General features: G+C 41.6%; 1 protein-coding gene across 1 annotated transcript; it reads right to left on the bottom strand.

Annotated features, from left to right (window-relative positions):
• Positions 1–1,472: 1,472 nt before the first annotated feature.
• On the bottom strand, positions 1,473–8,734 carry LOC103812847 (von Willebrand factor D and EGF domain-containing protein-like). The gene is made up of 5 exons (XM_030232309.2): positions 8,578–8,734; positions 5,767–5,862; positions 3,895–3,999; positions 3,413–3,508; positions 1,473–1,899 (listed from the first exon to the last, which is right to left on the bottom strand). Exons 1-5 carry the CDS (start codon positions 8,732–8,734, stop codon positions 1,790–1,792), a joined length of 564 nt encoding a protein of 187 aa, XP_030088169.1. The 3' UTR covers positions 1,473–1,789.
• Positions 8,735–12,850: the final 4,116 nt, after the last annotated feature.

Genomic DNA, 12,850 nt, shown 5'->3' with positions numbered 1-12,850 from the left:
TTATCAGCCTAACTCCTGAATTTCTAAATTACGGCATGATGTAGTGGACTGTGACACAGAATTACATAATCAATCTCATCATCATTATAAAACTTCAGAACCATTAATGAAATAATTTTCCACACATGAGAATCACATTTTCACTAGCAGATGTGTAATAGCCAGTGTATCCCGGCAAAAGCAGCACAAAAAATGTGCATCCCTCTTATGCTGGGCCCTGTCCCTGCAGGAAATCCTTCACAACATCTCTGCAGCAGGTTTCCTCTGAGCCTCCAAAGCAAGCACAGGAGAAAGCTCAGCTATGCAATTGCTCAGAACAGGAAAGAGGAGTCTCAGGAAGTAAACCATTGCCTTTCAATTGCCCTCTGCATGCTTGGGCACCCTCTTGTAGAGAAGATTGGTAACTGAGAAGACCCCATTACCTTTGCCTCTTTGCTCAGTGGCTTGTAATCCCAGGAGAAACAGGTCCACCTAAGTCACTGCCCATGAGAGCTACATGTTCTGGTAGTTAAACACAGTTAAAATCTTGTTCAGACAAAAAGTAATGCATAGCTAAAATCCTCACACACACACAGAGAAAAAATTCCAGTTTCATCTAGAAGACAATGAAAATCAATCTCTCAAAAAAATAAAAACTGATCTGAGCATCATTTGGAAAGTTCACTGATTCAGGTTGCGTGTTTTGGCAAAACCTTCCTCAGCAGTGCCATACAAAAAACAGCACAAATGAGACAAGGAACAATGAACATAAGTGACTCAGTCCATTCTGCAGCCCATTCGAAAGGCTGCAAAACCTCAATGAAGCCATACAGGAACATCTCCAGAAGACAACGCAAACATCCCCCACACGTGATTTGTGACAGGCACAGCTTTTCCTCCCTGCTAGTCTGCAGGCTCCCATTATACTGCTCCCAGAAAAACACAGTCTTGAATAGCATAGAATTAGCAATGTCTTAAGAAAAAAAATTCATTTCCCTGTCTCACTGGGGTAGGGAAAAGAAATAATTGGATGTTGAGAGATGGTCAGATAATATTACCTTAGAAGCAGTCAAGATAAGAACTTTCAGAGTATCAGCATGGATTAAGCTTTTAGGAAGTAACAGCAGAATTGACTGAACAAGTGTTGACGGGGGAGTGCTAGTTGTTGGGGTTTTTTTTTAAATACTGTTTAGCTGATTGAGATCCAGATCAGATCAGAGGGGGAGGGACAGGAAGCAGACATAAAGTGATAACCATGATTTAAATAAGATGCTTTACAGTTTGGTAATGTTCCTGGAAGATGCAAACTCTGCAAGTTTCCTCTTGCAACTGTTTAATCTCAAGGCAAATTATATTTGAACTAACATTCACTTCTGATGATGTGAATTGAGGGCTTTTTGTTTCGTGTGCTTTTAAAAAATGTAATTATATAACACAGGAAGTCTAGTCAAAGGGGAGAAAAATCAAAAAGAAGAGCATAGATCAATTCTGACTTGATTTGAGGAAAATTTTATTTCAAGGTCAGCTGCATCAATCAAGAATAATACTTTTGCTTATAAAGAAAAAATGAGGAGAAAAGATGTCTGTCATACACTGCACACAGTTGGATAATTGTAACAACTTTCTTACGATCAGCAATACCTTCCTTTCATATAGAAAAGCATGTACTTAATATAGTGAGGACAAAAATCTGTCTAAAATCAAGTTACCATGTCTATTTTAGGGTCCCCCACTGCTGCAGACTTCCTCTCTGTATAGTCACGTAAAAAAAAAAAAAGCAGAAATGCAGATTATCTTGGCTGAAGTTGCTTCATTCCTTCCTTTTCTTTGTACACTGTGGCCCAGAGTATGGCAGTCGACATCTACACACATTTGGAGCGATGCATTTCCCTCCGTGCTGGCAGGGCAGCTTACACACAGCTGAAATGAGACACCAGATACACAGCATATCTTCAGCACAACACAGGATCATTTTTCTTTTTGTCTCACTGCAGCAGCAGAATTGTTCCCTGGTGACTGCACTGGGACAGTATAAATAAAAGCATAATGGAAGAACTGAAAAGCAATGTCTCTCAATTTATGGCATTGTGGCCTTCACTGGAATACAGCACAGTACGTCTAGTCTTATTCATGCTCCATTTCCCTTTTAAAATACTATAATTTCTGTTCTTTAAGGCACAGGCTTTTTTTGAAATGGATGCCCCCATAAAAGTGAGAGAACAATAAAATTTCCTGCTGAAACTTATTGAAGCCAGTGCTTGGATCCACACCCATGAGGAAACAATCACCTCATCCTAGCAGTATCTCACACACTGCCCCCCACTTCCCCCACAAGAGCAGAGGAGGGCACAGCTTCAGCTGTCCCCTGCTACACACCAGTTCAGCTGACAAGCCAGGAGCTGCAAGTTATGTATGAGCATGTACACAAAAGAAGTCAAACTTGGTGCAGATCTAGTTAGCTTGGGAACGGATTATTTTGACATTACTTCTGCCATTACTGCAGCTGCAGGGAACTAAGCATTCTAGAAGTTCTCTGCAACTCCCACACTTGGCTTTCAATATCACCCTCTATCTCAATACACTGATGAATATAAACCCATTTTGATGGTCAATGGGAATATCAAAATATTACTTGTTAATATTTGCTGGACCATCTGTATTGTGGGAGAATGAACACTAGCTGATTTAGTGTCATGCCCGAAGCCATGAGAAAATATCAGATGCAGAGGACTTAATCCAGAGACTCTGAACCCACAATATCCAGTTCAAAACCAATGTTTGCATGAGTTTTCAGACTCCTGGAGAGCAAAAAAAGAAACCCTTGCCTTTTGTAGTCTCAGGATTATTGCCACAAGGGCAGTGCTGTTACAAGCATACAAGGCCCAAGAAGCGAAGATTAAAGACTTTATAATCACCTGCTTTTGTGAATCAAAGTTTGTGAAAATGGAAGTGGTTGTTCAGCAGGAGTGTCAGTACTAATCCTGATTACAGGCAGCTTTCAGAGCTCTAGGAACACATGGAGTTGATTCTATCAACTTAACCTCAAAGTGTGAAGCAAGTTTAAATTTTACATGTCTATAAAATTTAATGAAGCTTCTAATCCCCACCAGTAGCAATAGTACTTCTGTAATTTTCAGTTCCTCATACTGGGGTCTCAGTTTACAAACAATATTTCAGAAAAACCAACAAAACATACCAAGTAATTAATTAAAAAAAAATCTGAATCTCTTTCAAAGTGAAATGTTACATGTTTCTGGCCAATCTACTCCCTATACATACTTGCAAGAGCTCCAGTATGTGGAAGCAGCTCTCAGTTACTACTCTAAGATCCCTTCCCTGGAAGCTTTGTTAGGCCCTGAAGATTTGAACACTTTGATTGGTAAATCAAACAAACAGAGGAAAGGATAAATGAAAAATGTCAGAAGTCATTTACCTAAGTGACATGCTCTACCGACCCATCCAGCTGGACAGCTACAAATCCCAGGAGCCACACAAGCTCCATTATTCCGACAACCTTGAGGACAAATTGCTACAAGAAAAAGAATGGGTAAGTCAGCAGGATTTATAAAACTGATGTAAAAGAATCCTGACAGAATGAAAGATTCAGGATGATACAAGTCAAAATGGCAAAACACATTTTCTTCTAGGCCAGATAATCAACTGGTATAACTCCAAAAGCATTTCCAGGACCATGGAAATGGAAAAAAAAAATTATAGGTACTGTGTAAAGAATCTTGGTTTAAATGTGAACAGTCGTATACCTTAATGCAAAATATTTTCACACTATTTTATCTGTTAATGTAGATCACTCATTTTTGTAGTAATGCAATGATATTTCCATTAATACATTTAAAATGTTTTTGTTACTGCAGTTTTAGAATTAACATAAATGTTTGCATGAATGTAGACACACACCTTCCTGGCATCTTGATCCTGTCCAGCCAGAAGCACAGAGGCACTTCACGACTCCATTGACAGAGACACATTCCCCACCATTCTGACAGCCTCCTTCACAGCTAACTGTGGAAGACAGCATACATTGGGCATTTCAGAAGCAGCACAGGACTTCAGATAATTGTCTTTAAACAGCTCGTCTGGCATCAACTACTTTTTTTTTTACATCTGCAAAAGCTAAAATTTCAACTCTTCAGGGCAAGGCACTGTTCATCAGCTACACCACAGGAACTAACAACATGCATATTGATATCAAACTTGCCAAATCACTCTTGGTAAGCCAATAATATGTGGTGAAGGATTCATGTGTTTCCTTACCTGACAGGACCTACATGTAACAAGAGGAAGAAGAGAAGAGGATATTACTTTGACAAATGAAACTATGACTATAGTCAAGTTAAGCAGTGCCTTCCCAAAGGCCAAATACTTGAGTTAGCCTCCTCATTTCAGAATTGTTCTACACATCAAAGCCCTGAAGGCCTCATTAATGAAGTGTTATTTATGCCAGATATATGATTGGTATCAACTGTGGAGAGCGCAATCACTATTCTGTACAATCAAATGCTTCCTTTCACAAGCATGAATATATGTTCTATGGAACCTTCACTGTATTGAAGAAAAACAACTATTTTTCACTGTAAAGATGGACAGTTTGGATGTCTGCTTGATAATTTGTAGATAAAATTCCCAAATCTCTTGTTCAACTACAAGTATTGAACACAATTTCAGATAACAGATTTTTGGCACAAACACTGAACATGCAAGGACATGCAAGTCAAACCCAGCACAGCTGGAAAAGATCTTCAATGTTTGTTTGCATATTTCTTTGTCACACAATGTAAGTTAATGTATTTAATATTGATTGCATTTGATCCATCACGGTGACAGAGAGAAGTGCACGAGGACTGGATGAAAGCAAATATTACTCCAGTCCTCTAGAAGGGCAAGAAGGACCCAGGGAACTACAGGATGATCTGCCTCACCTCAGGTCCTAGTGAGGTAATACAAGGACTGATGTTGGAAACCATTTCCAGGCACATTAAGGACAAGGAAATCATCAGCAGGTTTCACAGGGAGGGTGACCAAATGCTGGTACAGGTTGCCCTGGGAATTGTGGAGTCTCTGTCCTTGGTGATAATCAAAAGCCATGAAGACATGGCCTTCAGCAGCTGGCTCTAGGTAGCCCTGCTTGAGCAGGGAGCTTGGAAATCATGACCTCCAGAGGTCCCTTCCAACCTTGCCCAGTCTGTGATTTTGTGAGATTCTGTAATAGCACATTGCACCACACCACAAGTTTGTACATGTACAACAGTGTTTTCTTGGATTGCCTTTTCCAATCCATGCATATATTCAACAGACTTCACAAAACCATCAAAATAGGTGTTTACTACTCCTCTGTCATCTCCCATTACATTGCCACATATATCCTCAGTGACTGGCCCTCCAAGTTACAATTTTGCAGATACTACATAAAAGGTTCAACCACTTAATGCAGAAATATGTATTTACACTAGCCATCTCAATAAATTATTTAGAAAGAATCTGTTACAGAGCTAAATGGAATATTCACTTAGCACATAAAAAGGGTATTTTCCAAGGCAAAAAACTCACTCAGATTCTCACAACACATTTCAGCACATGTACTCCATCCCATCCTCCTGCAAGCACGCAGATCCTCTAGGCCATGCATATCTTGATAGTAAGGTCAGAGATTTACAGAAGTAAGGTCATTATTTCAAAGTGTGTTAGACCCAGGATTTGAGGCATCCTAAATTAATTTAGTCTCTTTTCAAACTCTTTGTCTTTCCAAGCTATCACTTCCTTGGGTTTTACCTTTATGACAGTATCTACCCCCATACCCAGGAGGACATCTGCATTTTCCAGGTCGGAGGCACTCTCCCCCATTTTTGCATTTTGGATAACATGTAGCTGTAAGACAACAAAGAAAGCTTGGATAAATATTGGTGAATCTTACTGAAGTTACTGCTTAAATACAAAAGAAATTTGCACATAAGAAATTATTATATTTTCATCAGTTTGTCTTAATATTTTCTAAGATATATCTGCCACGTCATCTTACATTGCTGATAAAGTGAAATCATTTCCCTGCACAGGGAGCACTCCACCACACTAAGCAAAAGCTTAAGCAAAAGCACTCAAAACTAAGGAATGTTTTGGGCCAGGACAGAAGAGGAAAAAGAAAGACCCATATTAAACAGGAACATAGCTGAACTGCCAAAAAAGCTTTTGATAACTGGAGAAATAATGGAAAATAGGTAATAAGAAGAAATTATTCAATAAAAAGATGTTGCAACTTGAGAGGCATCATGTGATTCCTAAGATGAAATATCAGATTCATTACTCTTTACTGGATTTCTACATTCATCTTCAGAAAAACTACATGCTCTGTTCCTTATACCTCTTCTCTAAAATGTCTCCAGAAGTAAGTTAGGAGACATTTTCTCCCCTAGACTCTTTTCTTCCCTTGTTTTGCTTCGGCTGGCTTTTCAGAAACCTTTCTGAAATGTACAGTGCTTGTTTAGCAAGCATCAAAGATAAATGTGACTTTTCTCATAACTCTAATAATCTGTTGGAAGAAAAGCATCTATGATCATCATAAATCTTGAAACTTTTTCATTACTGACAGCTTGGACAAGTTTGATAAGGTATGAATCAAAAAATCTCAATTTTGCAAAATTCTGGATAGATCCATTCAGATTGCAAATGAATTACCTATCATGTAGACTCTTGGCATGTCATAATCACCCCTGAATCAGCCCTGCTGTCTGTGAAAACATTTGTTTATTCACACACAGGGTTTAGAAAGCCATCTGTGTCTGGGAGTCTCATCTGAGTTAGCTGCTGGTGTGAGATGAGCCTTCTACTTATTCTTTGTCTGGGTGGGTGAAAAGTAAAAAAGATGAGCAATGAGGAACACCATCCTGATTTTGTCCTCATATGCTTATTGCACTCTCAAGACACCATTGAAGAATAGAGGACTTTTCACATTAGTACCCACAGAATGAGGGCTAGCAGGCAAAGAAAGGACAGAGATGTATGAAAAAACCAGCCAATGCTCAGCTCTCCATAACTTTTACCAGATGCTCTCATTTCTTGGGAAGTGCCATACAAGAGCTCACGATTTAAGAAAAAATCTGTTTCTGTGTTGTTTTACACATTTTTCAGTTTGGTTTTTTTGACAGAAGAAGGTATGTAGCTTCATTTATTCAATTTTTTTTTCCTACATTGATGACCTTATGAGCACAAGGATTCAGTGGTTTCCTTAGCAATTCCAGACAGCTCACCTCTCTAGTTCAAGAATTGATCTGCCTCTCCACCAGTATTTCTCCTCTCCCTAAACCCCAAAATGTTTAGGAACCAACAGTTTTTGAAACAGTTCATAGAGCATAGTTTTTACTCTCCACTACACAGCACATTAGCTACACAGTATTTGTCACCACCTGCTAGCTTCAGCCTCAAAATGAAACACTCCATGAATGATTACAGTGCTAATAAAATTTTCAGCATCTCATTGCAGAGTTAAAAAAAAATAAATCACATTTTAAATTAAGAACACTTTAAATTAGAACAAATATCGTACAATTTTATCACCTCTTCACATGGTACAACATCCAAAGCAAAGTAGCTCCTGACAAAGTGGTTTTTTAGCCTTTAATAGCCACAAGACCTACAGTTAAACTTTTAAACAAGGAAATTAGAAATTCTATATGCTACATTGAAGAGGGTTTAAACTAAAACTCTTCTTCAGGATGTTTGCTTTTGCTTTTCCCAAAAATACTTTGTCTCTCCATGGAAACCAACAGGAACAGATTCCACCCTAGCTTTATGCCTCCTACCGTGGAAATGGGATGTACAAATGACTCTGTGCCTCAGGTAACATCCAGGAATTAACCAACAGTGCTTTTAAAAGCATAGCATATTCCAAATAAAAAGAAATCCAGAAAATAAGCTACTTTCTACACACTCTTTTGATGCTTTTTTTAGTGACTAGTCCTGACTAACTGCACCTAGAGATACTAATTAAATGTTGCTGCGGCTTAGAATGCTGTTAAGACTCTAAAAGCATTCAAGAAATATCTGGATGCAATCCTGTGCATTGTGCTCTAGGATGACCCTGCTTGGGCAGGGATGTTGGACCAGATGACCTTCTGGTCCCTTCCAACCTGACTGATCCTGTGATTCCTCAAATACTCACAGGGGAGTATTTAAGCGTGCAGTTATAGCAGTAGGAGGAATAAAACACCAAAGCCTGTCCAGCGAGGGACCTCTTACCCAACACCCAAGAGCCAAAAAGTTCTCTATGGACCCACGGCCATGTCCAACAGCGGGGTCTGCTTACTAACGTGGGGTCTTCATGCTGGCTTTTGGCATTCTCCATCAGTTCGCTATCACCGAGTGTGATACCAAAGAGCGCCTTAACTCTCTTTTTCCACCTCTCCTCCTTCAGCTCCCCCCCGGCACCTCTCCACCCGCCTCTCACACCAGATCCAAACCCCATCTCCTCAGCCCTTCCCGCAGGATTGCTGGCCGGAGGGCTGGCACCACAGAAGCGAGCCAGCAGCGCTTGTGCCCGTCCCTGCCGCGCTCGGAGCGCCCGGGAGCGGCGCGTCCCGCCCGCCTCACCGTGCTGGCAGCGCTCGCCCTCGTAGCCCTTGGAGCAGAGGCAGGAGCCGTCGGCGAGGCAGAGCCCGCCGTGCCGGCAGCGCGGGCTGCAGGCGGTGGCCGGCCCGGGGCAGAGTGCGCACAGCCACAGCCCCAGCAGCAGCCGCAGCCCCGCCATGGCCCGGCACGGCCCGGCACGGCCCGGCACGGCCCGGCACGGCCCGGCAGCCCGGCTCGGGCAGCGCGTCCCGCTCCGCTGCCGCTCCTCTCCGCTCGCTGCCCTCTCAGCCCTGCTCCTTCACGCTCCTCTCGCTTTTACCCTCTCGGTCCGCTCCCACTCCTCCTCCTCCTCCTCCTCCTCCTCAGCCCGGCCTCCCCCGCCCGCCGCCCCCCGTGCCGTGTCACGGCGGGTGGGAGCCCCCCCGAGCCCCCGTGACCCCAGCAGGGCCGGGGCTGCCGAGAAAGGAGGCTCTGGGCTCACCTCGTCACCCTCCCTGAACGGAGTCTGGAGCCAGGTGGAGGGTGGGCATCTTCTCCCAGGCAACCAGCGACAGGACAGGACGAGAGTATGTACTCGAAAGTTGCACCAGGGGAGGTTTAGGTGGGACATTAGGGGGAATTTCTTCACAGAAGGGGTTTCTAGATATTGGAATGGGCTCCCCAGGAAGACGGTGGAGTCATCATCCCTCGTGGTGTTTGAGGAAAGACTGGATGTGGCACATGGTGGCCTAGTGGTAGTTCAGTCATAGATTGGACTCCATCTTCTCATAGGCCTTTTCCAACCTGACTGATCCTGTGATTTTATCTGCAGGAGGAGCAGCCACCTCCAGCAGATAAAATCAGGCCTCCAGCTGCAGAGGAGCAGCCACCAGCTCGTCACACAATGTGTTGGACAAGGAGCCCACCTTAGTACCCAGCCTGCTGGCATGCCCGACGCCTGCTGGCCCTGCCACCACCTCCAGGACAGCACAGCTCTGAACTCCTGCCCTGACTGAGACACCACAGACTCTGATTTCTATACATTTCCATCTTTATAGGTGCCAGACATGAATATCATGACACAATATTCAAAGGAGGGTTTCAGAGAGAGGACTTAAGGACTGAACTCATTGCCACCTGACAGAGGAGAGGAATATGGGTCTCACAGAATCATAGAATGGCTTGGTTTGAAAGGGGCCTTAAAAATCATCTGGTTCCAGCACCCCTGCCATGAACAGGCACACCTTCCACTTCAAAGCCTTATCCAGCCTGGCACTGGAACACTTCCAGGGATATGACATCCACAGCTTCCCTGGGCAACTTGTGTAAGTGCCTCACCACGTTCACAGTAAAGAATTTCTTCTTTTTATCTGATCTAAAATTACTCTTTTTCATTTTCAAGACATTCGCCCCATGTCCAGTAACTCCATGCCCTTGTCAAAAGTTCTTCTCCAGTTCTTCTGTGGTCCCTTTAGGTACTGGAAGGTGCTCTAAATTCTTCCCAGAACATTATTTTCTTCAGGATGAATAGCTACAGCTCTCAGCCTGGCTTTATAGAAAAGGTACCCCAGCCCTCTGAGCATATTGACTCCTCTTCTCTGGACTTCCTCCTTGTCTCTGGGAATGGCTTGACTACAGTCTTGCGACAAAATAGGAATATATTTCAATTTTATCATGAAAATATTTCTGTTGCAAAGAACACAAACATAGATGATCAGAAAACATTTTTTTTCTCTCATTACTTTCAATATTTCACAAGCATTTCCTATAATTTCAAAAGTTTCCCAGAGAAAACACACTTTCAGCACCAAGACTGAGCCCAACAAAGCATTTTCAAATACACTGGAATGAGCAGTAATGAAAAAGAGAGATTATAAGCACCTACACAGAGTATCTGCAGAAATGTGAAATAAACTTCATGCCTTTTGAAAAACTAAGGGAAAACCAAGTCTTGCTGTTTACTGTGAGAGTTGACTTTGGATTACTTTTGCAAGTGGCACAAAACAGCTTAATTTGCTTTCCAGATGAAGCAGGAGTATGATTTGGTAGCTGCTTTCACTTTGACTGGAAATTAAAATTTGTGTGACTGCCTTGTAATTGACAGAATAAAAGCCAACGGTACTTCTGTTGTAAAACTGGTTTTAATCCCTTTTTACACCTACAGAGTGTGGAACATACAGCTCATAGCCCCAGCAGAATACAAGGCAAATCTGCTGCCAATAGCATGAGGTGCTGTCTGGCTTCTTGCAAAGGTTAATATTATATAACATATAACATTATCTTTGCAAGACTGCACTTAGACTTTCAAGTAGCAAAATACCATTAATTGATTAAGCAAGAGTAACCTGAAAGTAGAACACTGAATAATTGCCTAAAACATGCACAATTCCCTCTTGCTTGTGCTTAGGCAACCAAAGCAACATTTAGAGGATACATACATTTGTCCTGTGCAAACTCACACAGCAAATATCCTTTCAAGTAGTAATGATGAAGCAAAAAGCCCTGGTGATTTGATTGCTCGTGCATAAATTGCCACAGTGTGTTGATTTGCTGTCTAGAATAAGAACATCCAAAGCCCATTCCTATTGCAGTTCCAGCTGTGGTGAGGAGAGCAGGGTCTCCTGTTCTCACATGCAGCGTTCCTTCTTGCAAGGACGGGAATAATAGGATTATGCAGTGATACCACTTTTAGTAAAGCTACTTGCCAGAAATATATTGTGGAATAAATTCTTCCCAAAAGAAATAGCTTCCTTTATGCTATCCCCACAAGAGCAAAATAAGAAAAGAACTGAAGACGCTGAATCTGGGTTTTATTGTTCTCAGAGTAGATCATAATTTTGCACCTCCTTGACTTCTGCCAATAACTTTGTGCATATTGATTTCTTCACAGAAATATTTTTTCCATTACTGTCTTTCCTCTATCAGACAGTTTTATGTGGAAGTGTGCCTTTCTGATATTAATGCCTAGCAACAACTCCTTCATATAGAATTCTTTTCAGATTTTAAGAGCTATTCTTCATTATTCATGATTTTTAAAGCACTATTTATTTTCAGTTCCATATCCCATCTTCTCTATTCCAGCAAGATGACTTTTGGTGGCTCAGGTTAATTAAGACCCCCTTTTTATTCCTCTCCTGGTTTCCTTTGAGGTTCTTAAAATAATTAATACCAAAGAAAAGAATCATATTTTGGAATATGGCAAGTGCCCCATCAGAGAGGATAATTAAATGCAAAGACTATATTAAATAAGCTTGCCCAGGTGTTTCATTGAATGGATTAAATTTGTTTAAACATTATTTTCTATATGAAGGATTAGGCTATTTCACCATTTTTGTGCATCTAAATTCATCTCAGGGGTTATCAAATTTGCTGAGTGCATGCCTGCATTTACAAATGATTGAATCATGTTAACAGAGGTTCTCACTGAAAATAGAAATGCTTCCAGGCATCCAACATGCTTTAGCCTTAGAAGCACAATCTGATTAAAAAAAAAAAAGGCAAAACAAATCCCAGCAGGTAGTTTGAAAAAATGAAGTTTTTAAGGAGAAAATTAGACAAAGAGAATTAGGATTCATTCACTATTGTCATAATGGCCATATTTAATACTTCTTTTCAAAATAAAACCAAAATAAGGCAGTTTTAGCAGTAGGACAGTCACAGGTTCAATTTTGTGTCAACATCCTCCTGATGCACTGTATCACAGCATTATGAAGTAGCCTCTTGAGGGACGCTGCTTTCCACTCCAGAGAAGAAGAGAGGGAAGAAATGAACTCTCCATTATAATCAGAGTTAAAGTACTCCATGGAGAGGTATATTATGAGAATAAGGACGCTCACCTGAAGCCTGGGGTTCTGCTCCATGGAAGGCAAAGCAGGTACAAGACTCGAGTCCCCAAGAACCCTGTGGGAAGACGTCACTTCTGGCCAGCTTAGAGCATGTGCACGTGTCTCTTGCCTATTTCAAAGACTTTTATTTCATTTCAGTGTGAAAAACATTCAGGAAGTACAAGCTCAGATCTCCACATGCCATGGGAATTTATGAGCCAGCCAGCTGTAACACAGCACAACCTCCTCTCAGTAATAGTAACTTCTAAGAAAACAATAAGCTTAGAAATTGGGATCCAAAACCTTAGAGGGTGCTTGTGCAGAGGTGATGCACAACCATCAAATAAGATTTCAGTATCTCAAGAATCAACTGGAATTGCTGGGATGAGAGGTAATGGTGGAAGGTGCATTACATAGCTGCCCCTTTACTAGCCCTGTGCAGCATGTGCAGTTCCAAGCTCTGGCACAATCATCCCTGCACTGTTACAGCT

Source organism: Serinus canaria, chromosome 2 (assembly GCF_022539315.1).
Source record: "Serinus canaria isolate serCan28SL12 chromosome 2, serCan2020, whole genome shotgun sequence".
Taxonomy (NCBI): domain Eukaryota; kingdom Metazoa; phylum Chordata; class Aves; order Passeriformes; family Fringillidae; genus Serinus; species Serinus canaria.
Note: the sequence above shows the minus strand (reverse complement) of the source record. Positions and strands in the feature narration are given on the sequence as shown.